Here is a 21,684-nt window from a genome sequence, read left to right on the forward strand (position 1 = left end):
TTTGAAATACCTTTCGAGCGAGTACTTCCTGGCGGACTCGGGACCTGGGGGCTCATATTCCTTTAACTCTTACTCTTCAGTGTCTTGATTTGCTCTGATACTGCTGTTCAGTCCCCCAGGCCACTGGGAGCTTTCTGCTATGTTACCATCTCCTTGTGTCCAAACAGTAACACTTTCTGTGCATGCGTGCTAAGGCACTTCAGTCACATCTGCCTGTTTGTGACCCCATGGACTATAGCCTGCCAGGCTCCTCTGTCCGTGGGATTCTCCAAGCCAGAATACTGGAGTGGGTTGCTATTTCCTCCTCCAGGGAATCTTCCTGACCTTGGGATCGAACCCACATCTCATGTCTCCTGCACTGGGAGTCTGGGTCGTAACACTTTCTATTTAGGTAGACTTGATTTTCAGCAAAGGTTTTAAGAGAAAAGGAAATCTTTTTAATAAAGGGGAAAAAGTGGGCATTATTTTGACCAGTAAGAATAGTGATAGAGTGGATTCAGAGGACCTTTCCTCTTATAATTCTAGAATTGGCTGCTCTGAACAGAGGGAGGGGAGACTGGTACTTGCTGAGCCTCCGCTGTGTGCCAGGCACATACAGGGTGCTATGCCTTCATCTGTCACCAAGGCCCCAGCCTCCTTCCCCTCTTTCACACACAACATGGAAAGAAACGCCAAGCCCTTTCCATTCTCCTCCGATGGCTCTGGAATCCTGCCCTCCTCACCCTGCCCAAGGCTCAGCTCAGGCTGCACCATTCCTTCCTGCACTGTTGCCTGAATTCCACCTTGCCCACTTTGCCCAGCAGTCAGCCCTCTACAAAAGCTGCAAGAACGGTTCATCACCATCTCTGGTCTGACCACATTAGTCCTCTTGGTAAAGCTGTCAGTGGCAAAGCCATCTTGTGGTAAAGCCATCAGCTTCTGGAGAATGTCTAAATCCTCCACAGTGCCTTGCAGCTCATGATTACCCTCACCCGCCCCCCACCCCTCACTTACCTCCCCTGGGTCTCGTGTATCAGGCTTCCCCACACCTTTGGGTCATTGGGTTTCCCTCCATGCTGGTGGATGAGGGCGGTGCTCATCCTTCCCTGGATCATCCTTTCTCCCTCCAGTCACCTGGTTGGCTCCTATTTGCCTACAAGCATCACTCACAGCCCTCTTTGCCCAGTCACTTCTCCTCTGTCCACTCTGGGCCCCTCTCAGGCTGCTCCGAGCCCCTCTGGTCCTCCACTCCCAGGTCACACTGGGATTTTGTCATCTGTTAGTAGGAACATCTTGTCCGTTTTCTGATGAAACCGCTGTGATTAGGAACCCAGGCTGAGCCCTCTCTGTGTCCCCACACATAATGGAGGGCCTGGCGCATGGTAAGGGCTTATGAATGGTTGCAGGTGGTGATTTTGGAGGGAGGAAGTTCCCAGTTTCCACAGTTCACAGGTCTTTGGATGTAGATGCCTCCTTGTAAGTCTGGGCTCCAGCATGAGGGCTCTGGGACCGCAGACATTAAAGAGAAGCAGCTGGGCTCTGGCGTCTGGCAGAATTGGGTTCAGATTCATTGCCTTATCTCCTTTGCCATCAATTTCAGTTATTGCAAAATGGGCCAGTTTTCTTATCATGTGGATATTTGTAAGGAATAAAGGGATCATTCGCATAAAGGAGTCTGGCAGTTGGCTGGCATTAAAGCCCCCTTAGACCACTCCTTAGGCTCCTCAAATACTTAAGGCTGCTTTTCATAAAATCCCTGCATCTTCTGGAATAGTTGAAGCCCCTTTTCCCCAGTGCCATCACCACATCTGTTTAAACAGCCTCTTATGTCCTTTAATACCAACATTTTGAGGCTCTGAGGCAGTGCTGGGTGAGTTTTCTTGAGTCTGAAACATCTTAGAGGTAACAGATTGCACAGGAGGCCTCAGCTGACGGACCCCAGCTTTATTTTTAGCACCCGGAGACTTGTATAGATGGTTCAGTTGATTTTTCTCCCCCCTGAGCGATCTCTCATGGTGGAAGCTGGCACCACACCAAGCCACAGCCTGGAACAAATTTCTAATTCTCATGTATGGAGCAGGTGCTAAAGCTCAGCTGGATGGTGAAGCAAATCCAAATTCTTAGTCAGCACCCAGCCACCTGTGGGCTGTGCTTATTCTCTGCACAGAGAGCCAGGGAGGGGACTGATCAAGGCTCCTCTCATGCTGAAACCCTAAAGCCTGGGATTCAACCCTGCCTTTGACACTCCCTTGCCCTGTGACACTGCCTGTCACTCAGGCTTTCTGAGCCTCGCTTTTCTCTCCCATTTGATAAGGTGTGCTTCCTGTGCCAGGGGCTGTGACAGCAGAATGGCTGGAGAATATAGAGCCTGATGTGCTGTAGGCAGGATCCACACAGGCCCATGACCACTGTTAAGAGCCTTACAGGCTGCCTCTTCTCATCCTGCCCCACAAAAGGAAAGTGGGGTGTGTCTACACAGAAATGCCCAGAGTCTGAATCCCACAGGTCAGCTCTCCACCCAGAAAACACACTGTTAAACTGTTATCAGCACCACTGCTTTGGGGGCTCGGGTTTGTCAGCTTCCACTCCAGTGGATGGCGTGCACGCTGTCCATGGTGCTGACTCCATAGGCGCCAGTGCTGCCTCCCATCATCACCCTCACCACCCCGCACACCACCTTCACCTCTTATTGAGGACTTGCTCTGTGCCAGGCAGTGCTCAATCACTGTGCTGGCCACCCACCTACTTAATTCTCCCACATCACTGTGGAGTAGGCATGATTAACATCCCCCCTTTACAGGGGAGGTAATTGCCATAGACAGAGGAGCCTGGTGGGCTACAGTCCATGGGGTTGCAGAGTCAGACATGACTTAGCCACTGAACAAGAACAACTAAGCCACAGAAAGGTTAGGCAATCTACCCAGAGTCACCCAGCTGGCAAGTGGGTGGGATCAGACTTGGGGCATCTGGACACAGAGCTGTGCATGTCACCATCATGCCACACTGCTTCTCAGTCATGATATTAACATTCCCCATGACACCATGTTGCACGCTTTTCTTGCAGGCACTGAGGTGAACGCACTGCACTTGCTAGCCTTAATCCTCATGGCAGCTGCGTAGGTAGTGCTGTCATGCCAGTATGCAGCTGTGGAGATGAGTTCTGAGAAGTGAGGGCACTTGCCCATGGCTCCTCCTGGCCCTGGTCACTCTGCCTTTCCATTTCCATCCATGCAGTAGTTTCAGGCTCTCATTTTAGATCCTAAGGTGCTTTTCACAGTATTGCAGGACAGAGTGGGGATTAATTCATTACATAGGTGACCAGATGCATGGGCTTTGGCAGCTGTATGATGTTTCTAACATTTCCTCTGGGTGGTGGGACATACAACTCTATTGTGCTTCCTGTCCCTTCCTGAAAGGCCTCCATGGCACTTGTGTAACACACTCCTGATTAACCTCCACTTTGACCCCAGGCTAGAACCCTGTCACCCACCCTCTCTGCCTCCCTCTTAGGGCTCAAGCAACCTGTCCTCTCTCAACTCCTCACCCTTATACTTCCCCCTCACCTGGAACACTTCTACCAGCTCGACCCTCTGCCTGGATAACTCCTACTCACACTCTGCCCTCAGCTGAATGCCTTTGCCTCAGAGGACCCTTCACTGACTCTCCAGACCAGCTCAGGACATTGTTACAAATCTCATCACAGGTGCCTTTTATGTGTCTCCTGGAGCATCCATCATGGGGCTAGTATCTGGTTTCACTGCTGGACTAGGAGCCCTGAAAGGTTGAGACAGGATCTAGTTTGCCCCTTCTCGGTGCCATGGAAGGGAGCCACCTAGGTGTGCATCCCAGCTGTGTCCCACCTTGGGTTTCCCCTCCCAACCCTGAGTTGGATGCAAACCCAGGCATGTAATCCAGCACAAACCCTCACTGTTCATCTAGAGTGTAAGGAACATTATACCATTTGCAACCTGCTTAATTTTATGTCTGTTTCAGAAGAAGAGAATTCCACTGATTCTAACTGCCTTTAATTGTTGCTCAAAGTACCAGCGATGTGCTAGGTTCTTATCTGCTTGATGGAGTTGTTATCTCCTTCAACTCTTCACTACAGCCATGCAAAGCAGATGGTATCTACTCATTCTACAGAGTTTTGCAAACAAGCAGGTCACAGAGAGGCTGAGAAGCTTTCCAGAGGTCACACAGCTGTTATTTGATGGGGCCTGGACTGTCCAGCCCTGATTTTTGTGACTCAGAAGTCAGAGCTTTCTTGCCTGTCTAAGCATTTGGGAATCACATAATCTAGCCTGTGGTAGAGGTGCACAAACTACTGATCACAAAGAGAAAACACTCCAGGGTTTCAGTGAGCTTGCGCAGTGAGCAGTTACTCAGAATGGCTCCTCTTTCATGGGCATGCGTAGCCCCAGCATTTTCTCAGAGTGAGATTGCTCCATCATAGTTCATAAGATTCTGAGCAGAGAACAGAAGGAGGCTGTTATGGGCTGAATTTTGTCCCCCACCCCACAAAAAAAAAAGCTGTATATTGAAGCTCTATCCCCCAGTGCCTCAGGATATGACTATATCTGGAAATGGGTCTTTAAAGAGGTGATTAAAGTAAAATGAGGTCACTAGGGTGGGTCCCAATCCAATGTGACTGGTGTATTTATAAGAGGAGGAGCCTGGCACACAGACACACCCAGAGGGGATGATCTCGTGAGGACACAGGGAGGAGACAGCTATCCGCAAGCCCAGGACAGAGGCCTCAGAAGGAACCAACCCTGCCAACACCCTAATCTTGGACTTCCAGCCTCCACGAGAGAATAATTTTCTATTATTTAAGTCACCCAATTGTGGCATTTCACCATGGCAACCTGAGCAAACTGATACAGAGACATGGGTCGCCAGGAACCTCCTATAGAATCTCGCTTGGTTAGTGGAGTGCCCGTACCTCATGCTTGTAGCCAGGTCATCTTTTGGAGAAAATTTGCTGAAAAAAAGCAGCTTTGCTGGCCATGCCCCAGTGAAACTGTGTCCACATGCAGGAGGCCTTCCAGGCCCTTCCATACCAGCATCCTTGGGGAGCGTGTGCGGGGGGGTCTTTTGTGGTGTGACCCTTGGGAGAGCTGCCTCCATCCTTACTCCTGCTTGGTCACCGTGGTAACAGCCTCCCCTTCCTAAGAGCGTGCTCCTACGAGGACATCTGGATAAACCACGCTTTGCTGTGTTCAGTCAGTGGAGCCCAAAGCTACATCCTTCTCATCATGGAGCCCTTGCCCACTCTCAACATCCAGCTTGCTCAGGACGCAGCCAGTCCAGCAAGCCCCACCAGCAGGGTCTTTGGGGGTGTTGACCCCATGGCAGAACTCCATGGTATATAGAGGTACAATCACTCTGGAATAGAGCAGACAGTGGGAGCAACAGTTAAGTAGGCTAGACGTTAGGAAGCCAAGATTCATCCTTGCTCTGCTTCTGCCTCCGGCCCTGGGCCACTCACCTCCGCCCTTGCTTCCCTCTCCTCCTTCATGGGATTGGAGGGTGGGTGGTCCCTTTCTGCAGGGACACTCAGGTACCTGGCCTGCAGGGGGCTGCCCTCACCAACTCTCCAAGTGTCTGATAGTGTCTCCAGGCTTAGTTACTTGCTGTATCTTCAGAGTCACTTGTCACAGCATAGCCACTAAAGCTCTTCATGACATTAGTTGATACTTGTGTGATTCCTGGGTGTCCGTGGAGTACTTTCTATACTCATTTCTCATTGGAGCTCCTCCCTGAAACAAACCAATGACATTTATTCATTTCACGTGCTGGACTCATTTTATGGTGAGCGGAGATCTGCCCGGGGAATGAGTGACAGCGCTTGTGCCTGTGATCCTGGGACAGGGAAGGGAGACCGAGGTTCAGAGAGCTGCAGCTCAGAGAAGCGAGGGCCACAGAAGCGTAGCCACCTTCTCTCTGATGTTTCAGGACCCTCCAAGTGAGATCCCACACAGCGGTGTGGCTTCAGACCAATGATCGGCCGAGGTGCCAGGTGCCTGTGTCCAGCTGTGGTTTCAGGACATCCGGAGATGCCCTTGGCAGCAGGAGATGAAGGTGTTTCTATAAAAATCCCCGCAAACTTGATGACTCTGCAGAAGACCCACCTGAATTACATTCCTGTGTCCTTGGCGAGAAGAATCACAGACTTCACTCTGGGCTGGAATAAACCCTTGTTTCTGAGCTTTACTGACTTCCAGGCATTTTACAGACTGGCAGTAAAGGGAGGCTTCTGTTGCAACAGCAAGATTGCAACTCCTCTTCTAAACCCCATGGTCAGCAAAGAGTAGCCCAGCAAGGAGAGGTGGGCCCAAGAATTTTATAAAGCTTGATGGGAACACTGCCACGCCCATTCATTTACATATTGTCTGTGGCTGTTCTTGCATCACAGAAGCAGAGTTGGGTAGCAGGAGGAGATCTTGTGGCCTGCTAGGCCTGAAATATTTCCTCTCTGGCCCTTTACAGAAATTGTCTGCTGACCGTGGTGTGGAGGGTTGCACTTGTGCTTGTTCACACAAGCAGCGAAGGAAAAGGGGCTGGGGCCAGGCAGCTGCTAGGAGCAGTGCCAACTTCCCAGGCCCCCTCCTGCCCACCCGCCCACACTCCCACGGCTGGGCCTTTCCTCTCCTGCTCCTGGAGCCTCCGCCCACACTGGTCCAGAGAAGCTGAGTGCCTGGCCCAAGGGAGTCTCCACATGGATTAAAGGCAGAGTTGAGCGTGGAATCCAGGCTCCCTGGCAGCCAGTTCCGCACTTGCCTGCAGTGTCAGGGCATGTTCCTTCTTCCTAGTTCACTTACAAAGCACCTACTCCACACCCGGCCCTGTCCTCAGCGCGTCATCACATGCGTCATCTTAATTATAGGAGGCAGACTGAGGATTTACAAGGAGAAGCAATGGTTTATCATAAGAAATCTTGTAACTGAATAATTGCCTTCCGTGGTGGCTCAGTGGTAAAGAATCCACCTGCCAATGCAGGAGACGTGAGTTCAATCGAGTCAGGAAGATCCCCTGGAGTAGAAAATGGCAACCCACTCCAGTATTCTCGCCTGGAAAATTCCATGGACAGAGGAGCCTGGTGGGCTACAGTCCATGGGACCACAGAGAGTCGGTCATGTCTCTAGGGTAAGCACACACTACTCTAGGAGGTAAGGTGTGGTGGTGATGGTTTCCCTGGTGGCTCAATCAATAAAGAATCTGCCTGCAATGCAGGAGAAGGGTCAGTCCCTAGGTCGGGAAGATCCCCTGAAGAAGGAAATGGCAGCCCACTCCAGTCTTCTTGCCTGGGAAATCCCATGGACAGAAGACAGGGGTAAGGTATACCACTGCCATTTTGAACTTGGGGAAACTGAAGCACAGAGAGGTCTAGAAACTTGCACACACAGCTAGCGAGCAGAGAGCCTGGATTCAGCCCCAGGTTGTCAGGTTGTTCTCACCCCATTCTTCTCTGTCTCCCAGGTCACAGCATAGATTCTGGAGCTCAATTCTGTTGCTGTCCCCAGCTGGCCGCCCTCTGCCTGGCCCTGAGCAAGAGGCTTCTGCTTGCTGAGCCCGTGTTTACTCATCTATCGGAGGGGGACATCTCACCCACAGGTGGAGAGGATACAACAGACACGGACGTGATGCCATCTGCTCAGAGCCAGGCCACAGGGCATCAGGTGGGCACGGGTACCCAGTTGGTATAGACTGAAGTCTGAGGTACAAATGATTTTGCCTGCACTCAGATGAGTGAAAATAGTCAGCCAATGTTTGTGGCCTGAAAAGAAGGCCTTCTCTTGTGGCTGGGGGCAGGAGGAGAAGGGCACCTATGGAGCAGGGCAGTGAAGGGGGGAACCCAACCCCATTTTAGGAAGTTCACTCTGGCTGAGGTTGGGGGGCTGATCAGGGGCAGGGAGCCCCCCTGAGGCAGAGGCAGCCTGGGCTGAGGGCCAGAGCAGAGGGACCTTCAAATGGAGGAGCCAGGACATGGAGGCAGGCTGGAGGTGATGAAGGAAGGAGTGGAGCTGGGGATTCCAAAGCTGCCCTGATTCCTGGCTCAGCATTTCAGGGCTGGAGCTGCTACAACAGGGACCTGCAGGGAAAGAAGCAGTCTGGAATGGATGTCGAGGAAGATGTCTATGATCCCGGCATAATGCCCATGTCTTTATTTCCCAGCTTCCAGGAAGCAACCTGGGTGTCTGAGTTTCCTATAGATAGCATAACTTTTCACACATCATTTGGTTCAAAACAATAAAAATCTATTGGCTCACAGTTTCAGAGGTCTGCAGTTTGCAAAATTAAGGTGTTGTCAGGGCTGTTCCTCTGAGGGTTTCTGGGGAGGGTCCTTCCATGCGTCTCCCAGCTCCTGTGGCCCCAGGCATCGCTCCAGCGTCTGCCTCTGAGATGGCCTTCTCCTCTGGCTGTGTCTGCTTCTCCTTCTGTACCTCTTATAAGGAAAGTGAAAGTGAAATCGCTCAGTTGTGTCCAACTCTTTGCGACCCCATGGACTGTAGCCTACCAGGCTCCTCCCTCCATGGGATTCTCCAGGCAAGAGTACTGGAGTGGGTTGCCATTTCCTTCTCCAGGGGATCTTCCTGACCCAGGGATCAAACCCTCGTCTCCTGCATTCCAGGCAGACACTTTAACCTCTGAGCCACCAGGGAAGTCCTCTTATAAGGAACTTGTGATCAGATTTAGGGCCCACCCAGGTAATCTAGGAAGACCCCACACACACACATTTTGAGATCTTGAACTTGATCATGTGTACAAAACCCCTTTTTCTAAATAAGTTTACATTCACAGTCTCTGGGGCTTAGGACATGGATATGTATTGATGCGGTGGGGAACCATTCAACTTCCTGCACTGGAGAAAATTACCTTGCACTCAGCCAAAGGGTGGGGACCAGAACTAGTCCACCTTCTGTCCTTCTCCTCTCCGCGTGACCTGCTCCTCTCTCCACCTACCTGTGTCTGACAAACTTCCCTTGTAGGGAAGAATCATTCTTAGCTGCCAAAGTGTGATTGAAAGTGAAACAAAAAGCCATCAGACACCTGGAGTACAATTAAATGGAAAAACAGAACATGAATAATTCATCCAGCTTTCCCAGGGGGAGGGGGGCTCGTAAATGAGTCCAATTATACATCTTCCCGAGAGAGGTCAGTCCTGCCACGGAAGAAGCACCGCCTACACGTGGGATTCTTGCAGCTGATTCCAAAACGGGGCTGGGGGCAGCACCTTGAGGGTTAATCCTCAAAAAGAAATGGTGTTCCAGGGTCATGCTCAACCCCTCATTTTGCAAATAGGGGAAAACAAGGTTTACGGATGGGAATGATTTTTGCATATGGAACTGAACATTCCAGAGAGAGCTAAGACCAGACACCTGGCCCAAGACCCCCAGCTTCCAACCTAACACTGGTCTTGCCAACGTCGAGCCCACCGCATATGGTCGAGTGTCTCAAAGTCCACAGGCGTGTGGCCACTCGGGTGGGAGTCCCAGAGGAGTGTTTGCAGTGTCTGTTTGGGACGTTAATTACAGAGATACAGAGGCCTCCCCAGGGCTTCCCAGGTGGCACAGTGGTAAAGAATCCATCTGCAGTGCAGGAGACAAGAGATGCAGGTTCAATCCCTGGGTTGGGAAGATCCCCTGGAGGAGGGAAACGGCAGACCACTCCAGTATTCCTGCCTGGAGAATCCCATGGACAGAGGAGCCTGGTGGGCTACAGTCCATGGGGTCACAGAGTCAGACACGGCTGAGTGACTAAGCATACACACAGAGGCTTCTCCCCACCTACTTCCCACAGATTTAGCAGGGACAGACATACTCAGTCATTCACCCCTCACACACCCAGTGGCCAGCAAGGAGCTGGACACCCACAGGGAGAGCCTTGTCCTCGAGCAGAGCCAGAGGTGGTGGAGAAACCGTCCTGAGACCAGGTGATGGTGGACCCGACTGGATGGCCACGCCCTGAAGGACACTGTGCTGTCCGAGGTGCCAGGGGTGGCTGTGGCCCCTAGGATTCAGAGGCACAGGTTGGCCGTGACCGTGTTCTTGTCTTCCTCCACCAGCATCACGTGGAAATGGGTCCTATGCTTCGTATCATCTTTCCCCGGCACCGACTGCATCCAGGTCTTTGTTTGAAACAACAAGAGATTCCCGGAGTGACGCATGAGTCGTGAGAGCTGTGGTTCATGGCTGCTGGTGGGACCCAGGCATCAGGGACTCCGCCCCTTCAGCCCACTGGGCCCCGGTCCATGCGGGTTCCCCCTCAGCTGGCTCTAGGTAGCTCCGGTTCAGGCATGTTCACTGTAGAGCCTGCACACCTGATCAAGCCCTGTGGACTCAAGCCATCACGGCCTTGATCAAAGTTCTAGTGAGTGTCTTCAGAAGGCTGGCCAGAGCTGAACATGGTTGTCATGAGGCTGTCAGAAGGGCTGTTAGAGAGAGGTGGGTCATGGGAAACAAAGCAGGGAGCAGGGACTCTGTGATCAAGCAAAAGGCCACACTCCCTTGCTTGGCCTTGGCCCCTGTGTGAGTCTGGGGCCAGGATCTGGGAACCTGGGAGAGGAGACTTCAACATACCACACTCCCTTCTCTGGCCACCAGCGTCCACGGCCTCCCAGGTTAGAAAGTGGTTCATAAACTTTCTCCACGGAAGTTCTCCAGAGACTTCAGACATCATATCTCTGCTCCCTCTCTGTTGAGCTCAGTTCTAGAACATCTAGGACATCTGGAAAGGAGAGAGAATTTGGATGCTGATTCCATCAATGGGGTCAGGTGACCCTGAATTAACAATCAGAAAGTCTCAGAAATGACAGCAGCCCCCTCACGCTACGAGTCCACCGCAGGTCACCTGAGGGTCACAGCACGTGCTAGCTCCCGGAGCTTCGGCCTGGAAGTGATATGTGTCACTTGTCACCTCTGTCCTCCATTCATTGACGAAAGCAACAAGTCATGATGACCTGAGTTCCCTCGGGTGGGGGGACAGCTCTCCCTGGGATGCTCAGAGGACCACCAGCAAGGCAAGCATCTTCACTTCCCGAGGAGGGTGTAACCCTGGGAAACACGGTGAAAACCTGTGTCCTTTGACAACTGACACAACCTGCATGCCCTGAGGACTGCATTTGTTTCTCCCAGCCCCTCTCTGGCTTTTTTGTCCTGGGTCCTGCGGGAGAATCTGCTCCGTTTACAGAACATTTGACAGGTGCTGTACTGATGTGCATGACATTTCGGAAACAACAGCACTTTTTCTCCAGACACCACTTGAAGTTCAGGAGGGAATTAAAGCGGTCAGGAGGAGGCAAAGTCCCGTGGAAAGTCGTCAGTGGGTGCTCAGACCCGTAAGGACAGGGTTGCAGGTTGATGTTGATGGAATTCGCATCCTAGATGTCTTGGCTCTTTTTCTCTGTGAAACTTTAGTCTCACTTTTTCACGATTTAACCTCTGCTTCTTATTGAACCAGAAACCACAGTTTCTTGGGAAACCAATTCAGGAACTGACAGCTGCCTCCTTTTTTCCCTCTGTTTTGATGTGATTCTAAGTTTCTGGTTAATGGTGTGCTTCTAGCAGGCAAAATTTGAGCGTTTGCACATAGACCCTCCTTGGTGCCTCTGATTGCAACAGATTCAACCATCTTTTCTGATGTTTTATAAACTCTGCTGTTTATAGAAGTCAGAAAATACCTCTTTCTTACTGAGAGAGGAAGCAGCCTGGGGCAGGTGGAAGAGACAGGGCTGACAGCAGATGAATCTCAGAGTTTCAGTTGGTATTTTCTAGATAATACAAATAATAAGAGCAACTGACAATGCATCAGGCAGTTGTCAAGGGCTTTGCCTCTTCTCATCTTCACAGCAAATCTATGACGTTAGAACTGTTAGCCCATTTTACAGATGAGGAAACTGAGGCATCAAGAGCTGAGAAACTCACCCAGGATCATGCAGCCAGGAGGAATTCTCTGAATCCAGAGCCCACATGCAAAGAAGAGGGAGGAGGGGGCTTTTCAGAGGGCTTTTCAGAAGGGGCTGCAGAGCTCCCACAGGGCTGGGGAGAACAGAGACCAAGGGTTTCACTGTCCGAGAGGAAAGTGCCTTCAGGGCACAGTAACTTATAGATCTGCAGCAGGAAAGATAGAAAGGGGCCTGGGTATGCTAGGCCTTGGATGCTATGTCCAGAGGTTCCAATTCGCTGTTGTAGGCAGTGGGGGATGGACAGGAATCCAGCCTCACCACTTACTGCTGAGTCACCATAGACTGGTTGTTTACTCTGTCTGGGCTCCAGCATATCATACCTGGCTCCAGAAGTATCAGCCAAGGATACTTCCTTTTCAAGCAACAAAATTCTTGGTCCCAAACAGAAAATGCTAGTTTCTCTTCCTTACAGCCCTTCACAGGTAAGCAGGGCCAGGCTATCTCCCTGTGAGCCAAACAAAGGCACCCTAGCCCTAGAGTCAGGCGGAGGGGCCCACACAGGGCTCCCTGAGGCAGGCCATTGCGTATGCCTATAATAACAAAGCTATGACCAACCTAGACAGCATATTAAAAAGCAGAGACATTACTTTGCTGACAAAGCTCCGTACAGTCAGAGCTATGGTTTTCCAGTAGTCACGTATGAATGTGAGAGTTGGACCATAAAAAGGCTGACTGCCGAAGAATTGATGCTTTTAAACTGTGGTGTTAGAGAAGACTCTTGAGAGTCCCTTGGACTGCAAGGAAACCCAACCAGTCAATCCTAAAGGAAATCAGTCCTAAATATTCATTGGAAAGACTGATGCTGAAACTTTAGCTCCAATACTTTGGCTACCTGATGCGAAGAGCTGACTCACTGGAAAAGACCCTGATGCTGGGAAAGACTGAAGGCAGGAGGAGAAGGGGACGACAGAGGATGAGATGGCTAGATGGCATCACCAACTCAATGGACATGAGTTTGAGCAAGCTCCAGGAGATGCTGAAGGACAGGGAAGCCTGGCGTGCTGCAGTCCAGGGGTCACAAAGAGTTGGACACGACTGAGCGACTGAACAATGAAACAGAATACGGATTTATTTATTGGCTCACATATGTAACCACCCAGGGGTCAAGGCTTCAGGTAGATCCTGATCTAGGATTCTAAAGACACTGCAGATCTCTCTTTCCATCCACTCTGTGTTTGGGGCTGTCTGCCCCACCCCCAGGCTCAGTTTCCCCTTGTCATGGCAGCAGACACAGTTCTTTCCTGTCCACACCACCCAGCCCTGCAGAGATGACAGCTGCATCCAGCATTCCCCGTATTCGAGTCTGGAGTCCTCTACTGGCACACCTGGTGCCTTATGCTCATCCTTTATGGCGACGTGAGTGGGAATGGAAGACGCAGGTCAGAGCTGAAAATCCAGGAGGGCAGAGAACCTCGTCCCCAGAGCAGAGTCTTGATGTTGTGGGCTAAAGGGCCTGGGTCTGGGGGCGTCCACTCAAATCAGACACAATGCCCAGAGTGATGGGAGAGAACTGAAGTTCTTCACCTATAGTGTCCATGGCCCTGCGCTCAATAAAGGCTCCTGGCCTTCTGATTGGCAACTGGAAGAAGAGGGGCAGAAGGGAGACACCTCACGGGTTGCCCTGTGTGGAGGCTGGGCAGCTGATGGGCACCGGCTGGAGAGACAGTGCCAGTCAGGAAGGAGACAGAGGTCCCGCCTTATGGGGACAGTGGATGGGCACCCACAAGGGGTGGTGGACAGGCAGGTCTGCAGCCTGGGGACTCTCTGGGGTCAGCTATTTGTCCAGGAGTCTCGGTAATGGGGAGACAGCTCAGATGCGGGGTAAGCAGATGTGCCCAGGGGAGGCGGGGAAGGCAGAGCCACGAGGACACCCTCCCTTTGCCGCCCCTTCCTTGACCCAGCCGCCCAGACATCGTGGACATCAAACCAGCTAACATGGAGGACCTCACGGAGGTGATCACCGCGTCCGAGTTCCACCCGCATCACTGCAACCTCTTCGTCTACAGCAGCAGCAAGGGCTCCCTGCGCCTCTGTGACATGCGTGCGGCCGCCCTGTGTGACAAGCACTCCAAACGTAAGTGCGCATGCCCGCCAGCACCCCAGCCGGGCATGGATGTGGGCGGGGCCTCCTGGTGTGGGTGGGCGGGGCATGGAGGTGTTCTTTTTTTTTTTTTTCCTTTTTTTTTTACTTTACAATACTGTATTGGTTTTGCCATACATTGACATGAATCCGCCACAGGTGTACATGAGTTCCCAACCCTGAACCCCCCTCCCACCACCCTCCCCATATCATCTCTCTGGGTCATCCCAGTGCACCAGCCCCAAGCATCCTGTATCCTGTATCGAACCTAGACTGGCGATTCGTTTCTTACATGATAGTATACATGTTTCAATGCCATTCTCCCAAATCATCCCACCCTCGCCCTCTCCCACAGAGTTCAAAAGTCTGTTCCATACATCTGTGTCTCTTTTGCTGTCTTGCATACAGGGTTATCATTACCATCTTTCTAAATTCCATATATATGTGTTAGTATACTGTATTAGTGTTTTTCTTTCTGGCTTACTTCACTCTGTATAATCGGCTCCAGTTTCATCCACCTCATCAGAACTGATTCAAATGTATTCTTTTTAATGGCTGAGTAATGTGGGCAGGGCCTCCTGTGTGTGGGTGGGCGGGGCATGGAAGTGTTCTGAATGGGCTGGGGGGGGCGGGGGGACGGGGAGTGGGGTGGTCTCAGTGCCTCTTTAGTACTGCTAGCAGGAGATACCCAGTCCTGCCACCCACTGCCCCCACCCTAAGTCCCAGCAGAGATGAGGGCCAGGGAGTGAGCTGGGCACTGGAAGTCAAAGAGGGACCACACCCAACTGTCACCTCCTCCAGGAAGCCTTCCTTGATCCCCACATTGGGCCAGCTCCCTCTTCTGCTTTCTGCTCACGACTACACACTGTACAGAACTTTCTGTGCTGTTCTACCTCCCCCAGCAGGCTGGGTCACTTCATACTGGAACCCCCCAGAGAGCAGCCTCGGGGTTGCCACAGAGGTGTCAGGGGATTCAGGGATGGATGAGGTGCAAGGGAACTTCATATGATAACCAACCACCACAGAACAGCTCACACCGGACACTGAGCCGGGCGCCCAGCCATGCTGTCTACTGGCATAGCTCATCTTGTCACATGAGCTGTCCCGAGGCCCTGCACAGTAGGTGAAACGGGCTCCAGAGATGGGCCCAAGGTCACTCACACTGAAACAGTGGCAGGGTGGGACTTGAACCCGGGGCCCTGGGATACACTGACTGGTGCACCTCACCCCCGGTCTGGGCTGCTTGGTGCTGGATTGAGCTGGCGGCTGTCCACCAGCGCGGTGCTCCCCAGAGGCACCTGAAGGCAGAGGACCAGCCCATGACGTCCTCCCTGGATGACCTTGCAGGAGCAGCAGTGGGGGCAGAAGCAGACGTGGCCCCAGTCGGTAGGGCCGGGAATCTAGTTCATCTCTGGATCCATCCCAGTGCCTCCAGCAGGATCTGGACATGTTGAATGAATGAACGAACGAACAATGAATGAGTGGTGACCAGCTGGCCACTGCAGGGCTTTATCGATGTCTCGGTGAAGGAGGCAGAGGGCTGTTGGGAGGGACAGGGTTATTCTCTTCCCCTGGGGGCTGGTTTCCCTGGGCAGCCAGAGAGGACGGTGCTGCCCCAGCTCCCAGGGACTCAGACTCAGGACTCACAGTAGCTGCCAGCTCCTCCTCCCTCCTTGGCCAAGTTCTGTCCCCTTGTCTCACCCCGTCACCCTTCTCTGGGTTCATTCACATTGCACACACTCTCCTAGCCTTCCTTACTTTCACAGCTGGGCGGGATGTCCACTGTCTGGGTCTGTACTTAGCACTGGAGCCACTGACCCCCATCCACAAGCCCCAGGGCTCCTCCAGTGGAGCTCATGCATGGTCCTGGGAAAGCCCGCTCCCTGGGTACCGCACCTTCTGGGGGCTGAGCTGTTGGCACGCAGGATGGGGCGGGCAGATCTCCCTCTCTGGGTGGAGCCGGGGCCACCAGGGCACTTGGTGTCACACGATGAGCTGCCATGCTCCAGACACTGTCCCTGGGGTGCAGCAGGAACCAGTGGACCGACAATAAACTCCTACCCAGGCGATCTGATGCCGAGAGGCAGTGAGTGGTATGAAGAGCCGCCAGGAAAGCAGCGCGCAGGGAGGGTCATGTCAGCAGCACTGCTAGAGGCAGTTACAGTGGAACAGTCTGAGGCGCTGAGCCGGTGCACCATGCAGAATCTTCTAGAAGGACACAGCAGGGGCAAAGGCTTCGAGATGCAAAGGCACCTGTGTGGCCGGATGCTGCCGTCTCTGTAATAGAATATTGTTCAGACATTTAAAAAACTGACTTAGGAGGGGTTTAATGACATGGGGAAATGATTATGTTGGAAGATTCTATGGGGGCGAAAAGCAGGATAATGACTACTTCACCAAAAGAATGGAAACAGAAAATCATGGAAAGAAATACGCCCAGAAATTGTTTCTGAATGTGGGTTCAGGAATTTAGGGAGAATAGGGATGGTTTTGTGCCCCCCACACTGCTTGAACGATGGTCTCTGTGGGCTGGACATGGGAGTCAGAGACCCTCTTGGCTTCTGGAACTGTATCAGCTGGTTCCCTGGGATCTGAACAAGCAGCCGCCCACCAGGACAGCCATTACTCATCCGTTTCCTGAGCCCAGGCACACACAGATTCCGAGCACGTCGTTGTCACACGCCTGGTGGTGTAGATTTGCATGTGACTCAGCCCGCAAAGTCAAGTGCAAGAGCTCTAACTTTATTTCAGTGACTCAGCTCCATTGAATTTCTCACCCCCTTCTCTGGGGGCTGCAGTGAGCATTCATTAGGGCCACGGAGGATTCTGCATCTTCAGCAGGTTCTGGAAGGCTTTGACAGGGCCAAGGTATGAAGGGAGGGACATGGCACCTCCTGATCCCCAGGGGGCTTTTTCAGTGCCTGGTGACACTGAGGGCAGGAAATTTCCTATGGATACAAAAATTCTGCTTTAGGCACAAATGATCAGAGATGAAGTTGGCCTTTAATTTTCTTTGCCTACAATCTTTGTCCAGTTTTATTAAGAGGATTGTTCTCTTGTCAAATGAGCTGGCCGCTTTCTCTCTACTTTCCCCTAGAACAGTTAGTATAATATATCTTCTCCTTGAAGTCTTAGTAAAACTCACATGTAGATCCTTTTTGATTATTGGTTTATATGGGTTTTCTAAGGGAATTAATTTTGTATTAAAATGCATTTTTCTAGAATTTTCTTTTCATTCTCAAACTTAATATTCTGCACAGAAACTTTCTCATTAATGCCAGTGACAGTATTGTTCACCAGGTTCTGCAAAATACTTTGCAGCTTCTGTTTTCCTTTCTTCGTCTCATTCGCCACAAGTCAGGAGTAGGGGAAATACCTGCCCTTCTGTCTGCGTTCTCCAGATGGCGTTTGTTCTTAGTTCTCCTGAGAAATTAAGCAAGCAGACGATTGCCAATTAGGCTGCTATTTTTAATCAAAACAAATGGCTGTTATTGGAGCCAGACCTTGTTTTAAAGAGACTTGGAGGCTAGGACCTGTTCTTTACATCTCACTTCTACCCATTTAGTTACTACTCAGAACTCAGGGGATGGCTGATAGTGATATCCCAGAGATGAATGGTCCAGGCATCATTTTTCCAATGGATAAGTCTGTGATTTTCTGTTCACTGAAGGAGGGGCATCCCAGATCACAAGTGGATCACATGTTGACCTCTGTCCTTGGGCAGATGAGGAAACCGAGGCTCAGAGAAACAGTGGCTTCCCCAGGCCCCTCCCCATCATCAGGGGCAGAGCCAAGGGCCATAGGCTGCTCCCCAACCCACAGATTCCTGTCCTTCTCCAAAGCAGTAGAAAGCTGGGTCTTTTGTCTGCTAGTCGTAATGGCAATGTAACCATGGAAACAACTGTGCTTGAATCCTCAAAATAGACAGACACTTCTGCTTTTCACAGCACAGAGTCTGCCAAAAGGAAGGGCCATGCCAAGAGGCATGAAGATTCCCTAGAATAGGTGGGAATGACAGTCGCTACCCCTGGTGGGCCCCCTACTCCGTGCCAGCCCCGTGCTGGGTGAAGCAGGAACCACAGATGACATTGGTCCAGGGCTTGCTACACACCAGGTGCTGCTCAAAGTTTACATCTCATTAAGTCCCGAGAGCTGTGCTATGATGCAAGTCCTCGATTATTCATTTTATAGATGAGGAAACCGAGTGTATTGTTTTCCCGTGGCTGCTGTAATGAATTGCCATGAACTCAGTGGCTTAAAACAGCATGAATATATTCTTTGACAGTTCTAGAGGGCAGAGGTCCAAAATTCAGTGTTGTCAGGCCTGCATTCCTTCCGGAGGCTTCAGGGGAGAATCGGTCTCTATCTTTTCCAGCTTCTAGAGGTCACCTGTGATCCTTGGCTTGTGGCCTCTTCTGTCTTCAAATACATCACTCCAACCCCCGCTTCCATGCTGTTGTCTCTTCTTCTGCCTTTGACTCTCCTCCTTTCCTCATGATTACCAGTGGGCTGGCCCACCCAAGAGAGTCCAAGATAATCTCTGCAGCTCCAGATCCTAAACTTGCATATGCAAAACCTTCTGTCATGTTAAGTAACACACGCACAGGTCCCAGGGATGAGGATGTGGCCATCTTTGGGGGCTGTTATTGTTTATCACACAGAGGCCCAGAGAGGTTAAGACATCCCCCTCAGGTCACACAGCTAAGCAGAGCCTATTAGAGGCTCCACAAGTCTCATGCCTATCAGCCTGTGCTCTTTATCACTTACTCTTCACAGCATCCTTGAAAACAAAGAATACTCATGGGAGTTAGGGGTGAACCAGGTTCATTTAAAGGGGCAGGATGGGGTAGATTCTCAGAACTCACCCCTGCTAATGGATCTGGGGTGGAAAGACCAGACCCAGCCCTCTCTCTGCTGGGGAGGCTCCTGATGTCTGGGGATGAGTCAGGGCAGAGCTCCCAACTGAGGGCACAGCCAGTGCAAAGGCCCTGCAGCTGGATCCCAAGGCCCATGTGGCAGGAGCAGAGTCAGGGAAGGTGGGGGGTGAGGTCAGAAGTGCATGGAGAGAGGAGAATCCACATGACGAGGGCTTTACAGACCTTGGTGGGGTGCTCTGGGTTTACTCTGAAAGCACAGGAAACCACGGGGTGCTTTGGCCTGGCTGTGTTTTAACAGGATCCATGGCCCACCCCCTTGCTAATCCTGGAGCCCAAGGTGGGACTTGCCTGGACTCACGTGTTCATCTTTCAAGTGGATGTTCTCATAACGTCAGAGCAGAAGAGGGACCCGTTGCTAGGGCAGCCAGGAGCATGGACCAGGCAGGACCCATCTGTTCCTTCAGGCCAATCTCGGCTCTCCACCTCCACAGCCCTGCAGCCCCACCTCTGTCCGTCCATGTTTCTTTCCAGGGTCTCACTGCCCTGCACCATTGTCCCTGAGCATGTGGCTCAAGCCAGGGCCATTCTTCCACCAGCCCTGAACTGCCCTTCCTCCCAGTCCCACTTGGTCAGTTCTGCCTGCTCAGTTAACCCCCCACCTCCCCATCTGTGCCCAGAGAAGACCATCCACAGGCTGACAAGAGCTCACAGCCCCACGGGGTAACCAGGTTATCCTCACTGATGCCATACAAGAGGGCACCCCTGGGCTATGCCAGCAACAGGGGGGAGCATTTGATTTCTTTGGCGAACAGATGGACAAGCTGCACAGAGAACAGGATATTTGAGTTGGGGTTCTGAAGGGTGTATAGGAGTTGGTAGGAAAGACAGGTAGGAAAGAAAAAAGGAGCAAAAACAATGGGAAAAATAACTCTTTACTGAGCAGCTACTCAAGCACCTCACTGAGCCAGGTGCTTCCAGGTGTTACCTCTGGAGGTCTCACCATGCTTGTCCCCCAGGTGAGGAAACTTGGGCTCAGAGAGGTTAAGGGGCTTGCCTGAAGTCACACAGAGCTTGGCCACTCTGCTGCCTAGTATATGGCAGGGCAAGGGCTAGGATAAGGCAAGTGAGATGCCTAAGTCATGCCATGGAAGGAGACATTCATTTCAGGCGACCCCAAGAGTGAGCTGTTCAATGTGGTGCCTGCCCTCGGGTTCTGCTTGCCTCACCCTATTCAAGGCCCTGGGACCCTGGTGGGAATGGGGGTCTGCATGTGGCTGCAGGAGGGGAATTTGGGTTTATGAGACTGGAGCAGCAGAGCCCAATTAGGCAGGAGCTTTGTTGGCTACATGTGGGAGCTTGCACCTTGGACCTGTGGGCACTGGGAGCCATAAAGGGCTTTAAGCAGAAGAAGGACACGTCCGAGTTGTGTATGAGGCAGGCCACCACCTCAGGTTTCACTTCCCTTTTCTTGCATCCCAGGTGCTTCAGAACCTCCCCAGGGTCCCTTTCTTCACTCAGGCAAGCGTGACAGGCAGGGGGCTCCTCACGCCTCTCCAATGTGTGACAGCGGCGACACCCAGAGGGGAGGGCGTGGTTGTCAGGGAACCAGCTAGGGCCACAGGAGCCTTCATTATGCAACATTAGTGTTTAAAAAAGGATGAGACATGGGTGTCTGCTGTTCCAGAGCCTCTCAACTTTAAAATAATCAGGGCAGGGGAGAGAAGGTGTGATGGAGCCTGCCGCACTCTGGGATGCGCTTCTTTAAACTCTTGTTGCAATAATTACTGTAAAATGTCCTCAGTGATTCTGTCAATCAGAAGGGAGATCCCCTTGTCTCTTATTAATGCCCTGGGGATGTTCAGGCTGTGGGGGTAGGGGTGGGGATTGATACAGAAGATTCTGCAGTCTTTCAACAACAACAACAACAAAAATAGTTGTATTGAAAATTTCAGCCCTACTTGGTGCTCTGGGGTGACGTAAATGGGAAGGAAATCCAAAAAAGAGGGGCTATATGTGTATGTATAGCTGATTCACCTTGCAGTACGGTAGAAACTTGTAAAGCAACTGTACTCCAATAAGAATGAATTTTTAAAACACATTAAAATAACAGCAACAAAACAATGTCATAGAAATGTTTGAAAAGAAAGCTGAGAGCTTATCTGTATAACTTTTCTCAGGCTTGTTAATACCCCTTCCCACTAATCTTTTTCAGTTCTGGTGCTTTTGTGCTTACAACAAACCATCAGAAATGCCCACGGACAGCCAGAACTGAGGTTGCCGTGGGCTGTTGGGAGCTTCTGTCTTCAACTATGGATTCGATCATCCTCTCAGCCTTTGACTTTTGTGGCTCTGTGCTCCTTAAAGCTGGCAGAAGACACAGCCATGGCCCTGTGACATCCCGTATGGATGCTTCTCTGTGATTCTGGCCCCTGTAGGTCACCAAACTCCCACAGGGCATGGGAGCTCTGGGAGGTGGAAGTGCAGTGAGCTGGACCAGACCTCGTGGTTTGGGTGGAGGCCAGAGGGAACCAGGGAGGCAGGCAAGGGGTACAAAGTTGGGGTGCAAGAGACAGACCCCACTTTATGCTTTATATATTTAAAAAATTTTTTTTATTTTACTTTTAATTGGAGGATAATGATAGTTGCTTTACAATATTGTAATGGTTCCTGTCATACGTCAACGTGAACGAGCCGCAGGCATACATGCACGCCCTCCTCTTAAACCTCCCTCTCACCTCCCCCACCCCTCTAGGTTGCACCAGGGCACTGGCTTTGGGTTCCTG

General features: G+C 51.6%; 1 protein-coding gene across 2 annotated transcripts in view; it reads left to right on the plus strand.

Moving 5' to 3' along the window:
- Positions 1-21,684, plus strand: part of PPP2R2C (protein phosphatase 2 regulatory subunit Bgamma) — a 162,259-nt gene that overhangs the window by 120,828 nt on the left and 19,747 nt on the right. For both annotated transcript variants that reach the window (XM_052641729.1, XM_052641730.1), the window contains exon 6: positions 13,854-14,018. In XM_052641729.1, coding sequence (XP_052497689.1) covers positions 13,854-14,018 — 165 coding nt within the window. The remainder of the gene's footprint in view (positions 1-13,853; positions 14,019-21,684) is intronic.

The sequence above is a fragment of the Budorcas taxicolor genome, chromosome 6 (genome assembly GCF_023091745.1).
Source record: "Budorcas taxicolor isolate Tak-1 chromosome 6, Takin1.1, whole genome shotgun sequence".
Lineage (NCBI taxonomy): Eukaryota > Metazoa > Chordata > Mammalia > Artiodactyla > Bovidae > Budorcas > Budorcas taxicolor.